At 36.3% G+C, this 24,798-nt stretch overlaps 1 protein-coding gene across 2 annotated transcripts; it reads left to right on the top strand.

Annotated features, from left to right (window-relative positions):
- Positions 1–4,343: 4,343 nt before the first annotated feature.
- Positions 4,344–24,211, top strand: LOC141915444 (alpha-actinin-like). 2 transcript variants are annotated; one of them, XM_074806970.1, is made up of 23 exons: positions 4,344–4,435; positions 6,090–6,360; positions 7,106–7,340; positions 7,958–8,044; positions 10,026–10,113; positions 11,440–11,518; positions 12,851–12,932; positions 13,018–13,103; positions 13,375–13,437; positions 14,282–14,516; positions 15,134–15,220; positions 17,203–17,290; positions 18,617–18,695; positions 20,070–20,151; positions 20,237–20,322; positions 20,594–20,686; positions 20,763–20,993; positions 21,076–21,152; positions 21,234–21,540; positions 22,113–22,181; positions 22,309–22,464; positions 22,622–22,762; positions 22,881–24,211. In XM_074806970.1, the coding sequence occupies exons 2-23, from the start codon at positions 6,244–6,246 to the stop codon at positions 23,049–23,051; spliced, it is 2,739 nt and encodes a 912-aa protein (XP_074663071.1). In that variant the 5' UTR covers positions 4,344–4,435; positions 6,090–6,243; the 3' UTR covers positions 23,052–24,211. The 2 variants fall into 2 exon arrangements, with proteins under 2 accessions (XP_074663071.1, XP_074663070.1); XM_074806969.1 differs by having other exon boundaries at positions 22,604–22,762.
- Positions 24,212–24,798: the final 587 nt, after the last annotated feature.

Here is a 24,798-nt window from a genome sequence, read left to right as displayed (position 1 = left end):
TGAAAGGTTTAATGGCTGAACGCGCTACATTTCTGTGGTAGCATTCATCTTCCCTCACAGTTGTTCACCTACTGTAGGTTCCAGAATGAATAATAAAAGCAATATACATCAAATTTACATTTGTGTTCGTTTTACTTGATATTCTGGCTGTGTATGCGTATTGGTATGATTTTCAACTCTGCATGGTTTTTGCAGTGAAGAGGATGTTTCAATAGAATTGCTTCATCCAGTTTCAAACAGCTGAAAATTGGTTTAATAGCAGATATAGGAATTTGTATCCTGCCAATTGGTGAAGATTGCTACATCTTTACAGGACCTCAGTTGCAAGAAATATGGATCATGGCGTGATTTAATGCATTATATAGTATACATTGAGTTAAGGAATTGTTTTCTCTGATGTGATAACCTCAGCTGTTGAGCCACACTTAAATAATCAACGCGTAGGTGCTCCTTCCTGACTTGCTTGTGAGGTAAAAATGAATGGCTAGACCAAGATACATCAGTATCCAGTTACATATGTAAGCATTCCTATGGAACATGTTACAAGCTATAACATATGGATAGTTAGTGTAATACTTATATTATAGAAAGACACTCGAAAGACACACCTCGTTATAAAATCCTCTAATATGAATATTCATATCTGAGATTAAAGTACTGTAACGGTGATGTATATTTCAACTAATTTTCAGTCATGCTCGTAGATAATAGAATTTTACTAAGATCTTTGAGTTGAGGTATTCTAAGCTAAGATAGCAGATCATTACTGGAGTTAAGATTACCTGTAGTTATAATGAACTTATAGGGGTCACATGCATGTGATGGTTGTTAGCTATGGTTTCTTTATAGATCATCTGTATTTTGGTCAATAGATTTTAGCCAAAACCATTTCGTCTGTAGTCTGAAACAGATTTTCCCAGTGGACCAGCACAGTTATCCGGCTTGGTATAGTGGATTAAAGAACATTCTCAGTTGTGATTCGGGTACCGACAGTATGCCGGTTTGCTAGACGAGTTGTGATAGTCAGACGAACACTACTGGTTGTAATCCACCTACAGCTTACGCAGTCTGGGTAAATAATGCAAGATATCTTTACGCGTTCTGATGATCTACAGTACTGGTTTCATCTCCCCAAGTACCTCTTTCCACGTGATATGTACAGTAAGAAAGAAAAACAACGAAATAATATTTTTTATTCAAAAATTTAAGTATATTCTATTTCTATACAAAAGTTGTATCGATAACATTAATTCTAAGTTGGTAAATTATCACACACCTTTACAAACTTATAGATAAATATGTTCTTACTCATTGGTAACGGTAAAATATTGAACCAATATTGGTACACCTATTATCAGGGAAAATGCCAGCTGCATTAACCACTATATTAGGCCCCAAACTGTGATTTAGTATTTTATCATTTCAAACTTAGTTACATTTTTTTCTCAAAAAATCAACAATTATCATCACAGAAGATATCATTTTTCATTCACACACCACCGGTTAACATAATTCATAATCGCTTCAAGTTTCTGCAGTGTCAACCTGTTTGAGAATTTAAGGAAGGGACACACAAGCATATTTTTTTCGCCCGATCGCGACGATTAAATTCGCCAGCGAATTTGCCGCCGAACTAATATGCCCGATACGAGCGGGCACAGCGATCAGACCGAAATTCGGTCAGCGTCTGGCGCTTCGTGGGAGAGAATTACCAAATCACGTGATATCAACAACTTGAACTTGAACTTGAACTTTAATTTTATTGCTCCGTATAATATACAAGTTACATAGGAAATGACATGCAATGAAATATTAACATCAAAACACATGGAAAACAGTACAAGAGTGGACATACATTTAAAGTCGCTTTTATAATGGATAACATAGGAATAGAGAATAATGCATCCTATTGGTTGATAAAAATGGATTTCGGGCGATTTATAAAGTTGCCGCGATCGGGCGAAAAACATATACGCTCGTGTGCCCTACCTTTTTTGTTTTAACTTTCCAGACTAGACACTGTCCCCAGCTCCCTTTAAGTAGTATTCAATTAATTTTACATGTCTCACTGGTCAGCCAGCAATGTTTGTACCTGTTGAGCACGCTCGTTCCTGCCTAGACAGTTACTATGTATATAATAATTAACAGATCAATCTATTCTTTTTGAGAAGTTGAGCTTAGTTCTGACCAATCAGCAAGTTTTGTTTGTTTGTTGACCCGCCCCTTGGTGATGGGCCAGCTGAGTGTCATGAGAAGAAAGTCTAATCATTCTGACTCGTACGTCTTCAAGTAAACAACTTGTTAAAAATATAGTTGTATTTACTCCTTTTTAAAGTAAGTTCAACTGTCTCGCGATTTTATACTTAGGCCTATGTTTAAGGATCTTGAATCTAAGCGATTACCTTTATGTTTGCTTTTAGAATTACTATATATATACATTTACCTATATATCTACGTATATACATGTATATGCATTTATCCAAAATCAATTTTGGATGTATTAGATTTCAAATGAGATATTAGTTGAAACCGGTTCAGATATTACCATTTGGTTCAGATATTATTTGTATCCAAGTCTTACTCATATCTCTCTATATCATTGCAATAATATTGTAATTATCGCGTATTACCTATTTTATTCATTATGATATTTGTACTTAATCATTCTGACGATCAGGACGTCTTCAAATCTCGCCAAAACTTTATTCGTATTTACTCATCATTTTAAGGTTCTATCATCGATTTCCCTCTCCATTAACGAGCTAAAACTCGTTAATAAATCGTTTGAAATAATAAAATATTAAATCACATTTTGAGGCCTAGTAAACTGGCATTTTCCCTGAAAGTTGCTGTGCGTGGGCTCTACTCCATGCTTGGTTACAATTCCATGTCACATGGTTCATACAGCCCCTAAAATTCCGGAAATCCTTTTTTAGAGGAGAAATACCCTAAAATTCTGACTTTTGTACCTCAGGCCCCTCTGGTAATCATCTCTATAAAAAATCTTAAGGATCATTTTTGAATGTGATGCTGTATTTGAAACCATAGCGGGCTATAATTATATGCATTTGCTCAATTCATGTCATTAGTTCCATTGCGCATGCGCAGCAACTTCTGGGCGCTGGTGAACTGTCAAAGTACACATCGCATTCAAAAATTGATACTTTCCTTGGAAGTGTGATTGTCTTGGCTAGACAGAGGTGAACTGATGGACTTCGGAAAGTTGCTGCGCATGCGCAGTGGTTTCCGCCGCATCAATACGGTTACAGGCAGAAATGAAAATTTAGCGCCATTCTCGCGAGATTATCAACAACCCGGAAATAAAATCCGAGCCAGTTTACAAGCCCCTGTGCCTGTGGCGATACCGGACCACTGATGGCGCAAGCGAGGATGGACCTAAATATGTCCATTTTGGTTTATATTAGCTTCTTCTTTGGCCTCCTCAGGCGCGGATTCAGACGGTCACCGTAGGGCACGTCTACCGTCGCGAAAATCTTGTGCCCTTTTTTAAGCTGCTGCTGTTGATTATTATTATTACATATTTTCCACTTTTTTTCATACATAAAATTCTTCTATCATATTCCACAGCTTTAAAATGAAATTTTTAGCTCTGATAATAATATAATAGTCTCTTTCTCCGCGTAGATTCTATGGATGTACTGCATCCTATTTGAAACTTAAAATTTCTTAATTAAAGATAACATCGGTGGAAATCGCAATCGCCAATCCTGGCACGGACTAGCGCAAATCTGGAAGTTCGTGCCGTCATTTCATTGATAAATAAATAGGAAGGCTCCGAGAATCTCCAAATCACTGGTTACTGTGAATAATGGGGTTCGACCATTCACAAGTTAAAAATCTACCGGTACGCGTCTTTTAATTGAATTGAATTGGTCCGGTCCATAAGGCCGTGTCGCGGCGGTCATACTAGTTAGCGTCAGAAAATGTCAGCGTCGGTGATAACTTCATCATCATCATCACCATCATCAGTTACATCAGCAAGCGCCGCTGCGCCAGGATGCTGTGTGCTTTATAACTTGTTCGATATCAAACGGTCTAAAGTCAGTTTGATGGGGGTCAACATGTCCATGTTACCCCTAGGTGGCGCTCCTTCAAAAAAGCGGAATATTACGAACGGATTTCGGGTGAAATCTTTGCACTCATTCCTGTACTGTACGACATTTTACTATCCAGAAAGCACAGGGGCTCGTCACGATAGCTGGGGGTCCAAAATCAAAGATTTGACCCAGTATCCTAGGTACCACCTATAAAAAAAGAAGTCTTTTTTTATAGGTGGTACCTAGGATACTGGGTCAAATCTTTGATTTTGGACCCCCAGCTATCGTAACGAGCCCCTGTGCCAGAAAGAAAGGCAAAAACCCGGTGCGATTCAAGAATAGGGGACTATAGCAATATATATTTTTTACAAGACGAGGTGGATGATTTTAAAACAAAAAAAAACAAGATTTTGTCTTTTTTTGGAAACTACATCCCAATGACAATGATTAATGCAGCAGTTAGGCCTAATTTGCTAGAAAGCACTATGTGTTAGGACTTTAATTGCTTGGAAATTGCAGCAAAAAGCAGATTTTCCAAATTTCAGAATGCCCTTTTTTGCTTCAAAATGCCCTGTTGGCTTCAAAATGCCCTTTTTGTTTCAAATTGCCCTTTTTATAGGTTGTGCTACCCTCGACAGTGGAACCTGGATCCGCCCTTGTCACTCTGGTGGTTGATGTGCAAAGTGAAGGTCTTGTATGCAGCAGTATTCGTTGCAAAGGCCCACGCTGTATCCGCTATTAGTCCTACTATTCTCGAGTACCACCACGCACCTGCTGAGTCGCCACTCATAGCACAAATTGATTCACTCAATACACTTGTACTTGTTATTTTGATCACAGGGATTTTAGGTCTTATACTCTTGCATTGGTCGCCTTTTTGAGTCATGACAGCGCTGTGATACAAAGCTTGCTTTAGGCTAAACAAAAATGATACCTTGTTTCTCCGCAGCAGCCGGGTCATTTTTGTAAAATATGATAAAATTTATAAACAGTTCATTTGTATAGCGGCCGGGTCTTATGGTGAAATTGATCACGATTTAAAAAAAATTAATGTATAGGGTAGATAGGCGGCCGGCCGGGTCAACATTTAAGCTCAGCAGAGCGGAGAAACAAGGTATCAATTTTTTTTAGCCTTAGATCTATCTGTTGGCCCGTGTTGTGAATGTATTACCCTGCTTGATTTACCGTTGTGTCCAGCTCATTGGGAAACTATCTTACCCTTCTAGTAGGGCCTATATATAACCTCTTATCCTGATTCATAGGTCCCAGACTGCATTTTAAGATTGAAAATTGTATTGTTACAAACTCGATTACGGGGTCCGTTATACCGGTACCCTCTAGTATCCCAATTTCTATATTTCGAGCTCATCATCTCGTCAATCATCCTTACTCAGCATACCTTATATTGATACATTGAAACACTTACACCATGCTCAAGTCTACTGGCAAAGGGGTCATTCATTTATTACGTACGCATTAGGGGAGGGGGAGGGGGTCAGTGCAATTGCGTACTGTACCTAATGCTTAATGTATATATGAAAAAATGGCCGATTTTGCGTACAGAGGGGGAGGGGGGTTGAAAATTTCAAATTTTATGCGTACGTAATAAATGAATGATCCCAAAGCACCTTCAGCTCCACCGGTTGCGTTCATTGAATCATCGACAACTTCATGTGTACTGCATTTGTTATTTGTACCTAATAGGTGTATTGAATAGTTCAAATACTATTAGCTTGTATATCATTGTTTATCTATACATATAGATATAGAAGTACGACTGGTCCACACAGTCACTCAATACCTCTTGTTTTCATGATTAGAGATTTTATTATTTCATTTTATTGTTTGTAAACTAATCCTCATATATTTATTCTTTTGTATTCTCTTATCATCTTGTAAATTATTATCCTGCCACATTTATTTTTTTTGATATGTATCCTATCTACTTATTATTACGTTTTGTCATATCTAGTTGATATCTAATTAATTTCCGTTTCAGATATCCATTAATTTACTATTTCGCATATTTAGCATTGCTCACCTGGTCACGTGATTTGACTGTTCCTGCGGCGGGTGTCGAGAGAGAATCCACCGTTCGACGAAACATTCCATTTCCATCGGATTTTACGTTAGTTTGGCGGCTGCACGGGCGTTTCGCTGACCACGAGAGGAGCTGAGAAGTATTATGAGTGAAATGGACGGGTATGATGACGGGTACGAAAATGATGAGTACATACAGCAGGAGGAAGAGTGGGACAGGGACGGTCTCCTTGACCCGGCTTGGGAAAGACAGCAGAAAAAGGTATACTCTTCCCTCATCTTTCCGTTTTATCGACACTCATTCAGTGTAATACCACAATGAAAATTCTTTATAATTTTGACATTTTCTTTATACCAGAAGTTACTTCTACTTTCCCAAATGTCAAAAACTGATGAGAAGGTTAAGGGTGGTTAACTCATAGGTTCTTTGGTGGCGTTAGTAATGTCTATTTCGACCTGACTTGAGAGCATTCCGGGTGGCCTAGCTCAGTCAGTTGTGGTGGTACATATCTGATAAAAGTCTTATTGGGACCAGAATGCATTGGCAGCTGACCTAAAACATCGTTTTTAATCCACTTTAAACTGTATTGAAGGATATCCAAAAAGTCTTTATTGAAAGGGGTTCATGATTGAAGGGAGACTCCATGATTTGAAAGTTTAAAAATATGTCGGCATAGCAACATATTGTTAAACTTTCAAATCATGGAGTTGCTTTTCTTCATTTAACACCTTTCAGTGAAGACTTTTTGGATATCCTTCAATAAGGTTTCAAATTGAATTCGAATTGAGATAAATTTGGTCCTGGTTGTAACTGTAAACCTAATCTGAAGTTTCTGATTGAAGCCTAGAAGGTGTAATAGATCAAATAAAATTCATCTAATTTCCATGAACCAAAATTAATAAGCTTTGAACAACTTTCGCCTTCTTATTGTAGCATCAACAAGTTGTTTAGTTGTATATAAGTAATAAGTCATAATTTTTAAGAGTTTATCTGTCTGATCTTTTAGACCTTTACTGCATGGTGTAACTCACATTTGTGTAAGATGGGAGTCCAAATCACCACGATTGATGAGGATTTGAGGGATGGATTACAATTGATGCTTCTCTTGGAGGTCATTTCGGGGGAGACTCTGCCGCGCCCAGAAAGGGGAACTTTGAGATTCCACAAAATCTCGAACATAAACAAAGCGCTGGATTTCAGCAAAAGCAAAGGAGTTAGACTTGTGTCCATCTGTGCAGAAGGTGGGTTTATCAAAAATGAAGAACGAGACAAGGAAATGTAAAAAATCAACTCAGTTTATATATGGATTAGATAGTATCGGATTACTGAGTGTTAAATCAAGGATTTACTAAAAACATACATGTATAAGTATCAAATCAGTGCTGAAAAAATATTTGGAAATTCGGCTTTTGGCCCATTTGTAGCCAACTATTCCCTTCTGGATCCAGTAATCTGCCTCTGTAGCCTCAACCTCTCATTTATGTGTATGTGCACATTACTTCGTCTGGAATATTAGCTGCAAAAGTGAAGCATTTGTGTATAAATGATTCTAGAAAAACTAGCAAGATTGTACTCAGTAGTACTGAAATATCTACCCATTGCCCACCATCCTGTCATTACATCTGCACTGGGTCTGGATTGGTAATTTTTGGAAAAATTGAATCAAATGAATGTTTGATAATATAATATCTATTTACCCATAATTGAGATTTATCCTTTGAGCCTTGATTGATCCTTTCAACCATAATCACAACTTTTGTTAACTCAATGAAAATAACACGAAGCTATTCCTGGTCTTATCAAACCATCTAAAGATTTAATCTACAAGTTATATACGTGTAAATATTTTCAATTATAGAAATTGTGGATGGTAATCTTAAGACGACATTGGGTATGATCTGGACAATCATCTTGAGATTTGCAATTCAAGACATTTCTGTTGAAGGTAAGGCTTGACGATCTTAGTGGAAACTGTATGAACTTGATCTCCTTTGGATTATCTCTCAACTACGTCAGGGTCGTTCCCTGTCTTAAATCAGAAGCAGAACAATTATAATCGCATGAAAAGTTCCCGGCTTGCTGATTTAGACCTTATCGTGTAGTTATATGTAGATGTAGAATTTAGGTTAGAATATTCTTATAAGTCCTTATTAGCCCACTTGGGACCAGCGAGCTATTGAGTTCACTTTTCATCCTTTCGTCCGTAGACGGAATCCAGTTATTTTGGGAAGTTTTGAAGACGCTTCAAGGTAATGTCTTGCTATTTGGTTTATACATGTATTTACCCTAGACACATCTTCAGCCAAAATACTGGCCCCGTCAGAATCAAGATGGCTGACTGTCAGCCATTGATGTTCGTCAAAATCAGCACTTATTAAACTTTTTGAGGGAAATTTTGAAGACGCTTTTATCAATTTCCTTGATCTTTCGTATATATTTGTACCCCCCAAGGGCCCATCAGCATGAGAAAAATTGGGTCGATCGGACTCAGATGGCTATCCTGTGACATTTTGTGCCCAAAAATGTCAATTTTGGTCTGAATTCTGAGTCATGTAGCTAATACTGGTTTGCCATTTTTCATTGCAATTTGTGATGGGTATTTGTTCATAGGCTACCCAAGGTTATTTTTGATCAGGCAATTATGACACGATTGGCGGCCATCTTGGTGTCATCAGTTCTCATTTATAGGTGGAAAAAAGTTTTTCCACATTATATTGATACCTAAGCATATTTTGTTACCACAATCAATTAGAAAGTTGTAGCTCATGACATGGTCTATAATCATGGTGAGTGCCAAGGTCTTTGGGCATTGCATATTGCACCAGGGAGCGTTGAATAGTAGAATAACTTAGTATTTCCATATTATATTGGTAACTAGGCATGACCAACTGGCACTGCTACTGAGGCAATATGCGCTGAACTTTTTTATTCAAATTCTAATTCAAGCAGTTTTTAAACTAAGGCAGGTTTTGAGTGATTGTATTCCATTTTAAGAGTATTAGTTCTGTATTTTCTATCACTATCACTTTGAAAGATTATGCTATTCCGGAATAGGTTGAGTGTATTCTAGTCGAAACAAACTTGCCAGAGGAGTATTTTGGAATCGGTAGAGACCTTCGAATGCTGCCCGCTAAAAAGTTGTAGGCCTAGTGAAAGTCAGTAAAAACGTTGTTCTGATCGTCCAGGCAACTGGTAGTGCCAGTTCCTCATTGCAGGCCATCTTTTATGAATCATGCTTGATTTTCCTGATAAATCATGATGGTTTCTGTACTCTTGAGATTTAATGGTTTTGGGCTCGATTTATGTCGTTATATCTGTCAGTCAGATCTCAAAGGCTCTACACATCAAGGACTGGATGAAAATTAACTCGCGATCACAAATTATTCCACTTGTATGTTCTACACTGGATGATTATAGTCAATCAGTTAGATTTATAATATCAGACACGACACAATATATTTTCCAATGCCGTTTTGAAAAAACAACGGCAATATTTTTCAGGGCACTTTTTCCACCAGCAACTAATAAGATGTCTCAGTACCTAGAAATTATATAAAATTGCACTGAAATTTCATATTTTTAAACCCTTGTTTTGTCTGCATGGCTACTTAACTTACCCTTTTCACTGTCCATGGATCCGTGGATCCATTCCTAGATCCTAGGTTCCTTATATTTGAAATATTTGAAATATTTGAAATTGATTGAAGGACAGATCGTTTATAATTTTTGAAGCTGCCGCGTCAAGCCCCATGGGGCCCTTGTAAGACTCATTTAATGTCTCATAGTTAGATTCAAGATCTACTACTTCATGTCTTATTGATTAGAATGAGTCAAATCTTGTACAATGGAATATTTACTCATTTTTTATTATCATCGAATACTTGAGATATCTTTGTAAACATTATTTCGATTTTTCTTTTCTTCAGAATTGACCGCTAAGGAAGGTCTCTTGTTGTGGTGCCAACGTAAAACTGCTCCTTATAAAGATGTCAACGTACAAAATTTCCATCTAAGGTAAGAAGAGATATGGGTGGTTATGAAGCCTTGTCACACAGTTTATTTGTCATATTTAAGTGTCGCAAGGGGTGACTCAAAATGCTTCATCATTGTAAAGAACAATTGTGTTAGTAATTTCATTATCATTTATAAATAGTCCTGCATACCATTGTCATAACTATGCCACTGCGAAATTTACTTTTCCCTTACTGTATACACAATTATCACATTGTCGAAACATATGGTAAACTTTTGCGGTCACCCTTTCAACTCTACTTATAGTAAGTAGTACCTATCTTGAAATCCAGTTCTCATTCAAAATTTGCCCCATTCAACCTTAGAATAACTCTCCGTCTTGTATCATTTTATGACTATACTAATTTCCTGTTAGAAGATTAAACCACCCTAATTTGTGTCAATCGTTTATCAGAAACCTGAGGCCAGTTGTTCAAAAGTTGGTTTAGCTCAATGATCAGATAGATTTGTAACAATGTATTGATGCACTACGTCATGACGGTTTTAAGATGGTAGCGAGTCGATGACGTCATTTTCGTGTCACCACTAATAACTCGTTGGTGGGAGTTCAGATGAAGATTTGTCAATCGAATAGATACTTTAATTTTATTAATGCAGAGTGTGAAATTTCCCTTTTTTAAAATATTTCCCTACATTATTAGAAAATGTCGATAGAAAGACCGTGTATCGTTGAATGGGCGAATCACGGCGGCAGAGTGCACCTGTTCCATATGAAGACAAAGCTTTTAAATGATTAGACAGTCGGATATGGAATCCCTCAAGGGCCATACGATTTGCGAGTTACGTTTTACGGATTACAAGTTACGTTTTAAGAATTACGACATACGTTTTACCAGTTACTAATACATTTTTTTCACCTACATTGGGAGGTGAAAAAGTATGGCCGCCAGGGCTGCGATCCATCTTGGATTTACAATTCTTTACGCATTTTTTTCATGTAGTGTGATGTTTGGTTGGGGCAGCTAAATGGGCGAGTCTTTTCATGTTAGGATATATTGATAGAAATCGAAGATAATCGCCACTACCATCTTAACTATCTTAAAACTTGTTACATCGATACAATGTAAATCTTTCTGTAAAACTTCTGTATACTGAATCATTTTCTTCTTCTGCTCATGAAGGTATAAGGCCTGTGGGCCTCTTGTTTTCAGAAAAGATTGACTACGCTTATTAGTAGCCAGTCAATGCCAGGCACTAAAAAAAAAAAGTCTAAGAGATAGTTAACCCGGCTGAGGCAGCCAGAAGTATCTCGGGAGTATGTTTACTAATCTAATCAATTTCATATGGGTGATTATTATTTTTTTACAGTTTCAAAGATGGTTTAGCGTTCGCTGCGCTGATCCACAGACATCGGCCCGAGTTGATCGACTACAATTCATTATCAAAGGTAACACCTTCATCCTGTTTTGACTGCTAACGCGGCAGATGTTGCCTTGCTTGTCTCTCACTCTCTCTTATACCACTACCACCTCTACCATACGCGTATACTGTATATATTTATGTGTATGCTGCTGTAATGTAACTATGATCTAACATCGTTCTCTCTTTAACGGTTCTCAGTTTATATTCGTGTTCACAGATATTTCCGCGCGAGTTTCGTATCTCGCCACCGATTTATATCGTACAGAAACAATGCAACCATTGCGATATATCTAAACTCGCCGACCTTGACCTTTGATAATTTTGTTCAAACTTGTGAGCTATCTATGATAATCAGATATTTTCTAAGCATTTTGATATTTTGTAGTAACTGAAATTTATAGTTCAGTATTTTAAGTCATCTGTATTGTAGTCGCTATCAATTGTTGAGATCTTGTCTTGATTCACAGTAACAGATTTCCTTGAAATTTAGTTACCAGTGTATGCCTTCATCTGGCGTTCAGGAAATGGTATTTGCTCGATACAAATTTGGTTTTTGATCATACCAGTATTTACACATAGAATGCTATTTGATAACGAAAAGTATGGCTAGTTGATATAATGATATTGTTGTCTGATAGTATATTGCAATGGTTGATATTGTATGAAGTTATCATTCTGCTATTTGCACTTGCTTTGTCTAAACCAGGAAGAACGTGGAATAAATCTTTAGAAATTCGTTCCTAATGTCCGGTCAGAACAATCTACAATTATAAACATAATATTTTGTACTTCCCGATTTAAGCAAAGTTTTTTTGTATTCATGTTAAAGGACACGTCTTGTAAAGGCGCGCAAAGATTTCTTGAAGAGAAAACTAAAAGTATTCACATGTCCCAATTAACCAATTCTGCCTAAAATTTTTTATTAGCAGACTATGAAATGAAACTTTCAGCCTGTGGTAAATTCTGTAGATAGCTTTTCTTACTTCCTACACCAATTCACCCTGTACTGCACTGTAGTAATTAATTTCATCGCTCTTTGCCTGCACCTTGCACTATTCTGTTTCACTGCATTTACCCTTTTTTTATTCTCTGAAAAAAGTTCACTTTTATATTTACTAACATGATTGAAATATAATTGTAGATACTTATAAACGTTTTTACTAAGGTAATTGCGTTATAAGATAATAACATTTGAATCTTCGCTTATTTTACATAGAAAAATTAATTTTGTAATAATTAGCTTTCCTAGTGTTGACTGAGTGAACACCCCTTAGGTGATTTGGTTTGTTCCAGAAGAGCCTAGAATTTCTTTATTAGTTAAAGGATACCGGTATATGTTTTTTTGTTTATTTTGCAGGATAATCCTTATGAAAATCTCAATACAGCTTTCGATGTCGCTGAAAAACACCTCGACATCCCACGGATGTTGGATGCTGAAGGTTTATATATTCATTGATTATATCGCAATTATTCTTTCACATCTTCTTCTTGATGCTCTTTCTTATCGATGGCTTTCTTTTATAGATATCGTCAATTCTCCGAAACCTGATGAGAAATCTGTTATGACCTACGTATCTGCTTATTATCATGCGTTCTCAGGAGCTCAACAGGTTCGTATTTCTCATTTCCTGTCATATTTTACTCAAACTCTCCCTCATATTGAAAGTAAATCAATAGTCTCCTGGGGCTTTCTTTATGCGTAAAGGTGGGTTATTGAAAACTACACCCTCGGGCTGTTGCATTAATTTTCGAACCAGAATGTGTACTCGCAGTGAAAGAATTGATGGAAACTAGAATATGAAAGATTTTCCTGTATTTGATTAAGCCAGGTCTTTGTGAATTTCCATGACCCTTTATATGAAATTTCTATCAACATTTCAGGCTAAAACTAGTAATCAAGAAAAAGAAAAATTAATTGAAGACTATGAAAGAATGGCCAGTGATGTAAGTATCGATGCATCTTTTGCAAAGGTCAAAGTTCAAATGAATTTTTTTACGATAATTTGATGATTTTGTTCAGCTATTGGAATGGATAATGAGGATGACACCTTGGTTAGAAAACCGGCAAACTGAAAACATGCTACCGGGAACACGAGACAAACTGGATGAATTCCGTGAATTCCATTTTCTTTATACCAGAAGTTACTTCTACTTTCCCAAATGTCAAAAACTGATGAGAAAGTTAAGGGTGGTTATCTCATAGGTTCTTTGGTGGCGTTAGTAATGTCTATTTCGACCTGACTTGAGAGCATTCCGGGTGGCCTAGCTCAGTCAGTTTTGGTAGTACATATCTGATAAAAGTCTTATTGGGACCAGAATGCATTGGCAGCTGACCTAAAACATCGTTTTTAATCCACTTTAAACTGTATTGAAGGATATCCAAAAAGTCTTTATTGAAAGGGGTTCATGATTGAAGGGAGACTCCATGATTTGAAAGTTTAAAAATATGTCGGCATAGCAACATATTGTTAAACTTTCAAATCATGGAGTCGCTTTTCTTCATTTAACACCTTTCAGTGAAGACTTTTTGGATATCCTTCAATAAGGTTTCAAATTGAATTCGAATTGAGATAAATTTGGTCCTGGTTGTAACTGTAAACCTAATCTGAAGTTTCTGATTGAAGCCCAGAAGATGTAATAGATCAAATAAAATTCATCTAATTTCCATGAACCAAAATTAATAAGCTTTGAACAACTTTCGCCTTCTTATTGTAGCATCAACAAGTTGTTTAGTTGTATATAAGTAATAAGTCATAATTTTTAAGAGTTTATCTGTCTGATCTTTTAGACCTTTACTGCATGGTGTAACTCACATTTGCGTAAGATGGGAGTCCAAATCACCACGATTGATGAGGATTTGAGGGATGGATTACAATTGATGCTTCTCTTGGAGGTCATTTCGGGGGAGACTCTGCCGCGCCCAGAAAGGGGAACTTTGAGATTCCACAAAATCTCGAACATAAACAAAGCGCTGGATTTCATCAAAAGCAAAGGAGTTAGACTTGTGTCCATCGGCGCAGAAGGTGGGTTTATCAAAAATGAAGAACGAGACAAGGGAATGTAAAAAATCAACTCAGTTTATATATGGATTAGATAGTATCGGATTACTGAGTGTTAAATCAAGGATTTACTAAAAACATACATGTATAAGTATCAAATTAGTGCTGAAAAAATATTTGGAAATTCGGCTTTTGGCCCATTTGTAGCCAACTATTCCCTTCTGGATCCAGTAATCTGCCTCTGTAGCCTCAACCTCTCATTTATGTGTATGTGCACATTACTTCGTCTGGAATATTAGCTGCAAAAGTGAAGCATTTGTGTATAAATGATTCTAGAAAAACTAGCAAGATTGTACTCAGTAGTACTGAAATATCTACCCATTGCCCACCATCCTGTCATTACATCTGCACTGGGTCTGGATTGGTAATTTTTGGAAAAATTGAATCAAATGAATGTTTGATAATATAATATCTATTTACCCATAATTGAGATTTATCCTTTGAGCCTTGATTGATCCTTTCAACCATAATCACAACTTTTGTTAACTCAATGAAAATAACACGAAGCTATTCCTGGTCTTATCAAACCATCGAAAGATTTAATCTACAAGTTATATACGTGTAAATATTTTCAATTATAGAAATTGTGGATGGTAATCTTAAGACGACATTGGGTATGATCTGGACAATCATCTTGAGATTTGCAATTCAAGACATTTCTGTTGAAGGTAAGGCTTGACGATCTTAGTGGAAACTGTATGAACTTGATCTCCTTTGGATTATCTCTCAACTACCTCAGGGTCGTTTCCTGTCTTAAATCAGAAGCAGAACAATTATAATCGCATGAAAAGTTCCTGGCTTGCTGATTTAGACCTTATCGTGTAGTTATATGTAGATGTAGAATTTAGGTTAGAATATTCTTATAAGTCCTTATTAGCCCACTTGGGACCAGCGAGCTATTGAGTTCACTTTTCATCCTTTCGTCCGTAGACGGAATCCAGTTATTTTGGGAAGTTTTGAAGACGCTTCAAGGTAATGTCTTGCTATTTGGTTTATACATGTATTTACCCTAGACACATCTTCAGCCAAAATACTGGCCCCGTCAGAATCAAGATGGCTGACTGTCAGCCATTGATGTTCGTCAAAATCAGCACTTATTAAACTTTTTGAGGGAAATTTTGAAGACGCTTTTATCAATTTCCTTGATCTTTCGTATATATTTGTACCCCCCAAGGGCCCATCAGCATGAGAAAAATTGGGTCGATCGGACTCAGATGGCTGTCCTGTGACATTTTGTACCCAAAAATGTCAATTTTGGTCTGAATTCTGAGTCATGTAGCTAATACTGGTTTGCCATTTTTTCATTGCAATTTGTGATGGGTATTTGTTCATAGGCTACCCAAGGTTATTTTTGATCAGGCAATTATGACACGATTGGCGGCCATCTTGGTGTCATCAGTTCTCATTTATAGGTGGAAAAAAGTTTTTCCACATTATATTGATACCTAAGCATATTTTGTTACCACAATCAATTAGAAAGTTGTAGCTCATGACATGGTCTATAATCATGGTGAGTGCCAAGGTCTTTGGGCATTGCATATTGCACCAGGGAGCGTTGAATAGTAGAATAACTTAGTATTTCCATATTATATTGGTAACTAGGCATGACCAACTGGCACTGCTACTGAGGCAATATGCGCTGAACTTGTTTATTCAAATTCTAATTCAAGCAGTTTTTAAACTAAGGCAGGTTTTGAGTGATTGTATTCCATTTTAAGAGTATTAGTTCTGTATTTTCTATCACTATCACTTTGAAAGATTATGCTATTCCGGAATAGGTTGAGTGTATTCTAGTCGAAACAAACTTGCCAGAGGAGTATTTTGGAATCGGTAGAGACCTTCGAATGCTGCCCGCTAAAAAGTTGTAGGCCTAGTGAAAGTCAGTAAAAACGTTGTTCTGATCGTCCAGGCAACTGGTAGTGCCAGTTCCTCATTGCAGGCCATCTTTTATGAATCATGCTTGATTTTCCTGATAAATCATGATGGTTTCTGTACTCTTGAGGTTTAATGGTTTTGGGCTTGATTTATGTCGTTATATCTGTCAGTCAGATCTCAAAGGCTCTACACATCAAGGACTGGATGAAAATTAACTCGCGATCACAAATTATTCCACTTGTATGTTCTACACTGGATGATTATAGTCAATCAGTTAGATTTATAATATCAGACACGACACAATATATTTTCCAATGCCGTTTTGAAAAAACAACGGCAATATTTTTCAGGGCACTTTTTCCACCAGCAACTAATAAGATGTCTCAGTACCTAAAAATTATATAAAATTGCACTGCAATTTCATATTTTTAAACCCTTGTTTTGTCTGCATGGCTACTTAACTTACCCTTTTCACTGTCCATGGATCCGTGGATCCATTCCTAGATCCTAGGTTCCTTATATTTGAAATATTTGAAATATTTGAAATTGATTGAAGGAGAGATCGTTTATAATTTGTGAAGCTGCCGCGTCAAGCCCCATGGGGCCCTTGTAAGACTCATTTAATGTCTCATAGTTAGATTCAAGATCTACTACTTCATGTCTTATTGATTAGAATGAGTCAAATCTTGTACAATGGAATATTTACTCATTTTTTATTATCATCGAATACTTGAGATATCTTTGTAAACATTATTTCGATTTTTCTTTTCTTCAGAATTGACCGCTAAGGAAGGTCTCTTGTTGTGGTGCCAACGTAAAACTGCTCCTTATAAAAATGTCAACGTACAAAATTTCCATCTAAGGTAAGAAGAGATATGGGTGGTTATGAAGCCTTGTCACACAGTTTATTTGTCATATTTAAGTGTCGCAAGGGGTGACTCAAAATGCTTCATCATCGTAAAGAACAATTTTGTTAGTAATTTCATTATCATTTATAAATAGTCCTGCATACCATTGTCATAACTATGCCACTGCGAAATTTACTTTTCCCTTACTGTATACACAATTATCACATTGTCGAAACATATGGTAAACTTTTGCGGTCACCCTTTCAACTCTACTTATAGTAAGTAGTACCTATCTTGAAATCCAGTTCTCATTCAAAATTTGCCCCATTCAACCTTAGAATAACTCTCCGTCTTGTATCATTTTATGACTATACTAATTTCCTGTTAGAAGATTAAACCACCCTAATTTGTGTCAATCGTTTATCAGAAACCTGAGGCCAGTTGTTCAAAAGTTGGTTTAGCTCAATGATCAGATAGATTTGTAACAATGTATTGATGCACTACGTCATGACGGTTTTAAGATGGTAGCGAGTCGATGACGTCATTTTCGTGTCACCACTAATAACTCGTTGGTGGGAGTTCAGATGAAGATTTGTCAATCGAATAGATACTTTAATTTTATTAATGCAGAGTGTGAAATTTCCCTTTTTTTAAATATTTCCCTACATTATTAGAAAATGTCGATAGAAAGACCGTGTATCGTTGAATGGGCGAATCACGGCGGCAGAGTGCACCTGTTCCATATGAAGACAAAGCTTTTAAATGATTAGACAGTCGGATATGGAATCCCTCAAGGGCCATACGATTTACGAGTTACGTCTTACGGATTACAAGTTACGTTTTAAGAATTACGACATACGTTTTACCAGTTACTAATACATTTTTTTCACCTACATTGGGAGGTGAAAAAGTATGGCCGCCAGGGCTGCGATCCATCTTGGATTTACAATTCTTTACGCATTTTTTTCATGTAGTGTGATGTTTGGTTGGGGCAGCTAAATGGGCGAGTCTTTTCATGTTAGGATATATTGATAGAAATCGAAGATAATCGCCACTACCATCTTAACTATCTTAAAACTTGTTACATCGATACAATGTAAATCTTTCTGTAAAACTTCTGTATACTGAATCATTTTCTTCTTCTGCTCATGAAGGTATAAGGCCTGTGGGCCTCTTGTTTTCAGAAAAGATTGACTACGCTTATTAGTAGCCAGTCAATGCCAGGCACTAAAAAAAAAAAGTCTAAGAGATAGTTAACCCGGCTGAGGCAGCCAGAAGTATCTCGGGAGTATGTTTACTAATCTAATCAATTTCATATGGGTGATTATTATTTTTTTACAGTTTCAAAGATGGTTTAGCGTTCGCTGCGCTGATCCACAGACATCGGCCCGAGTTGATCGACTACAATTCATTATCAAAGGTAACACCTTCATCCTGTTTTGACTGCTAACGCGGCAGATGTTGCCTTGCTTGTCTCTCACTCTCTCTTATACCACTACCACCTCTACCATACGCGTATACTGTATATATTTATGTGTATGCTGCTGTAATGTAACTATGATCTAACATCGTTCTCTCTTTAACGGTTCTCAGTTTATATTCGTGTTCACAGATATTTCCGCGCGAGTTTCGTATCTCGTCACCGATTTATATCGTACAGAAACAATGCAACCATTGCGATATATCTAAACTCGCCGACCTTGACCTTTGATAATTTTGTTCAAACTTGTGAGCTATCTATGATAATCAGATATTTTCTAAGCATTTTGATATTTTGTAGTAACTGAAATTTATAGTTCAGTATTTTAAGTCATTTGTATTGTAGTCGCTATCAATTGTTGAGATCTTGTCTTGATTCACAGTAACAGATTTCCTTGAAATTTAGTTACCAGTGTATGCCATCATCTGGCGTTCAGGAAATGGTATTTGCTCGATACAAATTTGGTTTTTGATCATACCAGTATTTACACATAGAATGATATTTGATAACGAAAAGTATGGCTAGTTAATATAATGATATTGTTGTCTGATAGTATATTGCAATGGTTGATATTGTATGAATTTATCGTTCTGCTATTTGCGCTCGCTTTGTCTAAACCAGGAAGAACGTGGAATAAATCTTTAGAAATTGGTTCCTAATGTCCGGTCAGAACAATCTAAAATTATAAACATAACATTTTGTACTTCCCGATTTAAGCAAAGTTTTTTTGTATTCATGTTAAAGGACACGTCTTGTAAAGGCGCGCAAAGATTTCTTGAAGAGAAAACTAAAAGTAAACTATTCACATGTCCCGATTAACCAATTCTGCCTGAGATTTTGTTATTAGCAGACTATGAAATGAAACTTTCAGCCTGTGGTAAATTCTGTAGATAGCTTTTCTTACTTCCAACACCAATTCACCCTGTACTGCACTGTAGTAATTAATTTCATCGCTCTTTGCCTGCACCTTGCACTATTCTGTTTCACTGCATTTACCCTTTTTTTATCCTCTGAAAAAAGTTCACTTTTATATTTACTAACATGATTGAAATATAATTGTAGATACTTATAAACGTTTTTACTAAGGTAATTGCGTTATTTTAAGTATACTAGTCTAGTTATACACATAGGTGATAAGATAATAACATTTGAATCTTCGCTTATTTTACATAGAAAAATTCATTTCGTAATAATTAGCTTTCCTAGTGTTGACTGAGTGAACACCCCTTAGGTGATTTGGTTTGTTCCAGAAGAGCTTAGAATTTCTTTATTAGTTAAAGGATACCGGTATATGTTTTTTTGTTTATTTTGCAGGATAATCCTTATGAAAATCTCAATACAGCTTTCGATGTCGCTGAAAAACACCTCGACATCCCACGGATGTTGGATGCTGAAGGTTTATATATTCATTGATTATATCGCAATTATTCTTTCACATCTTCTTCTTGATGCTCTTTCTTATCGATGGCTTTCTTTTATAGATATCGTCAATTCTCCGAAACCTGATGAGAAATCTGTTATGACCTACGTATCTGCTTATTATCATGCGTTCTCAGGAGCTCAACAGGTTCGTATTTCTCATTTCCTGTCATATTTTACTCAAACTCTCCCTCATATTGAAAGTAAATCAATAGTCTCCTGGGGCTTTCTTTATGCGTAAAGGTGGGTTATTGAAAACTACACCCTCGGGCTGTTGCATTAATTTTCGAACCAGAATGTGTACTCGCAGTGAAAGAATTGATGGAAACTAGAATATGAAAGATTTTCCTGTATTTGATTAAGCCAGGTCTTTGTGAATTTCCATGACCCTTTATATGAAATTTCTATCAATATTTCAGGCTAAAACTGCTGCTAATCGTATTTGTAAAGTATTAAAAGTAAATCAAGAAAAAGAAAAATTAATGGAAGACTATGAAAGAATGGCCAGTGATGTAAGTATCGATGCATCTTTTGCAAAGGTCAAAGTTCAAATGAGTTTTTTAACGATAATTTGATGATTTTGTTCAGCTATTGGAATGGATAATGAGGACGACACCTTGGTTAGAAAACCGGCAAACTGACAACACGCTACCGGGAACACGAGACAAACTGGATGAATTTCGTGAATACAGACGCAAACAAAAACCACCAAAACTGGAAGAAAAAGTCAATCTAGAAACAACATTTAACGCATTACAAACTAGGCTGCGACTTAGTAATAGGCCCGTTTACCTGCCAACTGAAGGAAAGATGGTTGGGGTGAGTTGGTTGTTAAATGAAAATTGTCTCTATGTTGCTTGTCAGGTTTTCAGAAGTTATGCAATCATTTTCTGTTTTGAAGGATATTTCCAATGCATGGAAAGGACTTGAACGTGCAGAGAAAGGTTTCGAAGAATGGCTCCTCTCAGAATTACAGAGGTAAATAAACATTTTACCTGTTACAGCATATGTATGTATATATTTAGAGTTTGTGTGTTTATTTATTGTTTTAATTGATAGACTCGAGCGGTTAGATCACTTGGCTCAGAAATTCGATGCTACACTTCGACAGGAGAATAATGAACGCCTTCGAAAACAGTTCGCCCGCACAGCTAACGCAGTCGGAGAATGGCTCAAATGTATTAACGAACAAGTAATGGCTGCAGGTATGCAGAAGGGCCCACTGGAAGGTGAACTGAAAGAACTCAATGCATGTCAAGTTAAGGCTAATGCTCTCAAGCCGAACATGGATGAACTGGAGCGATATAATCAAGAAATTCAAGAAGCGATGATATTTGAAAACCGTCACACTCCCTACACTATGGAGGTATGATTTGTCCTATATTTCTATGTATAAATAGGTCATTCAGTTCCGCTTTCATAGCTAACTGTTCAGTTGCCTTTGAAGTCTTTCATCGCGTATATTAAGGTAAAAAGTTAGTTGTTAAGTAATTTATTGAAATCAGTTTCGATGTATTTATAGCCGAATAGAGCACTTGACTGATAGAAGGGATAATGTGTTCAATTCTACAGTTGAAATACGGGTTGAACACACTCGCTTTCAGTCCATGTTCTCTAGACAATTACATAAAATCTGATCTCCATTACTCTCAGTATTGCTCCTTTACACAGCTACTCATCGTACAGCAGTCCCGTCAGATATGTCTACCGGGAGTTCAATAGCAAATTGATTAGCTGGAAGGTGGTAAACATTGGAAGTGTAAGGAGTTCAAATATTTCAATCTGCGGATTCCTATCCATCAGTTCCGTACTAATGTTCAGCGTGCGTGGACTAACTGCGTCATATTGTACGCTTGAAATATGTGACATGGGCAGAGGATTTGTTAGTAGACGTTCTGAAGGATTTGTGGAACATTAATTTTGCTTCATTTTTTCCAGACTTTGCGAGTTCGTTGGGAGCAGTTGTTAACCTCCATAGCGCTTAACAGCAATGAAGTGGAGAACATGGTAAATTCAATTTATATATAACTTCAAGTGATTGAAGATGTTTAGTGATCATCTTGAAAGCAGTATCTCGCTGAAGGCTGCAATGAAATAGCAAGTTTTCTCTAAATGAACGAACTATTTATCACAGATTTTGACACGAGACTCAAAGGGCATCACTGAAGATCAAATGGTTGAATTACGAACAAGCTTCAATCATTTTGACAAGAATCGCTCTCGCCGACTCGATCCTAAAGAATTCAAACAGTGTCTTGTCAGTCTTGGATATATTTGTGATGATCAACTGGTATGTTATTATCAACTAATGCGAATTAAGTTTTGATCATACTCCATGCTTAATTAGATGGCATCCTGCAAACTCTCATCAAACAGTATTTCGTGACAATCATTTTTTGTAACAAAGTAAATTTCGATTTTCTATTCAGGGTGATGCTGACTTCCAGCGTATTATGGCTATCGTCGATGCTAATAACACCGGATTTGTATCATTTGATGCCTTCTTCGACTTCATGACAAGAGAAATGACAGACACTGACTCAGCTGAACAAATCATGCAATCATTTAGAATTCTTGCCGGAGATAAGGTATTTAGAAAACTTATCTAATTCAGTCATGTTTTAATTTGCAATTCAATCGGTAGATTTGAAGTTCTTTCCTATTTTGAATACGATTGATTTTTCATGTTATTAAATTTCCTTGCAGACGCACATTACTGCTGAGATCCTGCGTCGAGAGTTACCACCAGACCAGGCTGAATACTGTATCCAACGAATGGCTCCGTATAGCGGCCGCGACGCGGCACCTGGTGCACTCGATTATTCATCATTTTCAACTGCCTTATACGGAGAAAGTGATTTTAAATCTCCTGATTAACTGTACAGGTCTTCGATAGCATGATTTCTATTGTTTGTGAAGTGTTTGTGCTAAAGAGATGGTTCAGTGAGGTGACTGTTTCTAACGTCTCTCAACTTACTGAGTTATAACTTTGTTTATGCTCTGTAGATTAAAATCAAATCGGAAACAACTGTACAATAATGGTTTTTGAAACAAGCGTTTGTAACTTTCAAGATAAAGATCAATTAGCAATTGCCATGTAGTTATTAATTGCCAATTATAAAATGACTAATAATCAAAACTGAAATATGGGTATTTTGATATGATGGATAAGTAGATAATTGATTTGTTATTCGATCAATTATAACCAAATCTCGTTTGAAAGAAAAACTGTGATATTGTTATACGCATATATATATATTCAATTCAGAAGATATATATCTAGGGTATGAAATTTGAGTATGTGTGTTTGTGTTTATTTGTATTTATGTGTGAACAAGTAACAAGTTTGAAAGTTTATTCTAATTTAGTATATTCTGATAATGTTTGATATTGCTCTGATGTATTATTATAATCATTACGTACAGATTTTTCTCCTCTCATGAGTGGCTACACTTGCTGGCTAATGAACTTCCAATTGAGATATTGAAATTTTTTCACTAGCTACCAGCCAATTTTGGCTTTCTCTATTGTTAGGCCAACAATTTGTTCCATTTCAAAGTTTTCATCGATTAAATGGTCTCAAGAACCATCGAGTTTCTGGAAAATTTATATAAAAGAGTTATATTTTCTCTGAAGATTGGATAGAATTGAGGTAACATTAAGATCTAAGTCTTCATCTAAACTTTGTAGGTGTTGTGTCTTATTCATTTGGATATATATTTTCTTTTCTTACCGGTATGAGGAATGATTGATGAGTCTCAACAAATATTTCACTAATAGAAAAATATTTTGATGAATCGAACAGTGAATATTGTATATTTTTGAATTATGCAAAGAATACTTCAAGTGTAACTTCCAGGGGGAACTGGAAAAGTGTATAGTAGTACTTGTTCCTAGGGGTAGCTTGTGGTGAAGTACTGTGTGGTATGACCTGAAAGGTTTAATGGTTGAACGCGCTACATTTCTGTGGTAGCATTCATCTTCCCTCACAGTTGTTCACCTACTGTAGGTTCCAGAATGAATAATAAAAGCAATATACATCAAATTTACATTTGTGTTCGTTTTACTTGATATTCTGGCTGTGTATGCGTATTGGTATGATTTTCAACTCTGCATGGTTTTTGCAGTGAAGAGGATGTTTCAATAGAATTGCTTCATCCAGTTTCAAACAGCTGAAAATTGGTTTAATAGCAGATATAGGAATTTGCATCCTGCCGATTGGTGAAGATTGCTATATCTTTACAGGACCTCAGTTGCAAGAAATATGGATCATTGCATGATTTAATAAATACATTGAGTTAAGGAATTGGTTTTCTCTGATGTGATAACCTCAGCTGTTGGGCTACACTAAAATAATCAACCTGTAGGTGTTCCTGACTTGCTTGAGAGGTAAAAATGAATGGCTAGACGAAGATACATCAGTATCCAGTTACATATGTAAGTATTCCTATAGAACATATTACAAGTTATAACATATGCATAGATAGTGTAATACTTATAGAAAGACACTCGAGACCTCGTTATAAAATCCTCTAATATGAATATTCATATCTGAGATTAAAGTACTGTAACGGTGATGTATATTTCAACTTATTTTCAGTCATGCTCGTAGATAATAGAATTT

This window comes from Tubulanus polymorphus, chromosome 1 (assembly GCF_964204645.1).
Source record: "Tubulanus polymorphus chromosome 1, tnTubPoly1.2, whole genome shotgun sequence".
Lineage (NCBI taxonomy): Eukaryota > Metazoa > Nemertea > Palaeonemertea > Tubulaniformes > Tubulanidae > Tubulanus > Tubulanus polymorphus.
The sequence above is the reverse complement of the archived record's forward strand: the minus strand, read 5'-3'. Positions and strand labels throughout refer to the sequence as shown.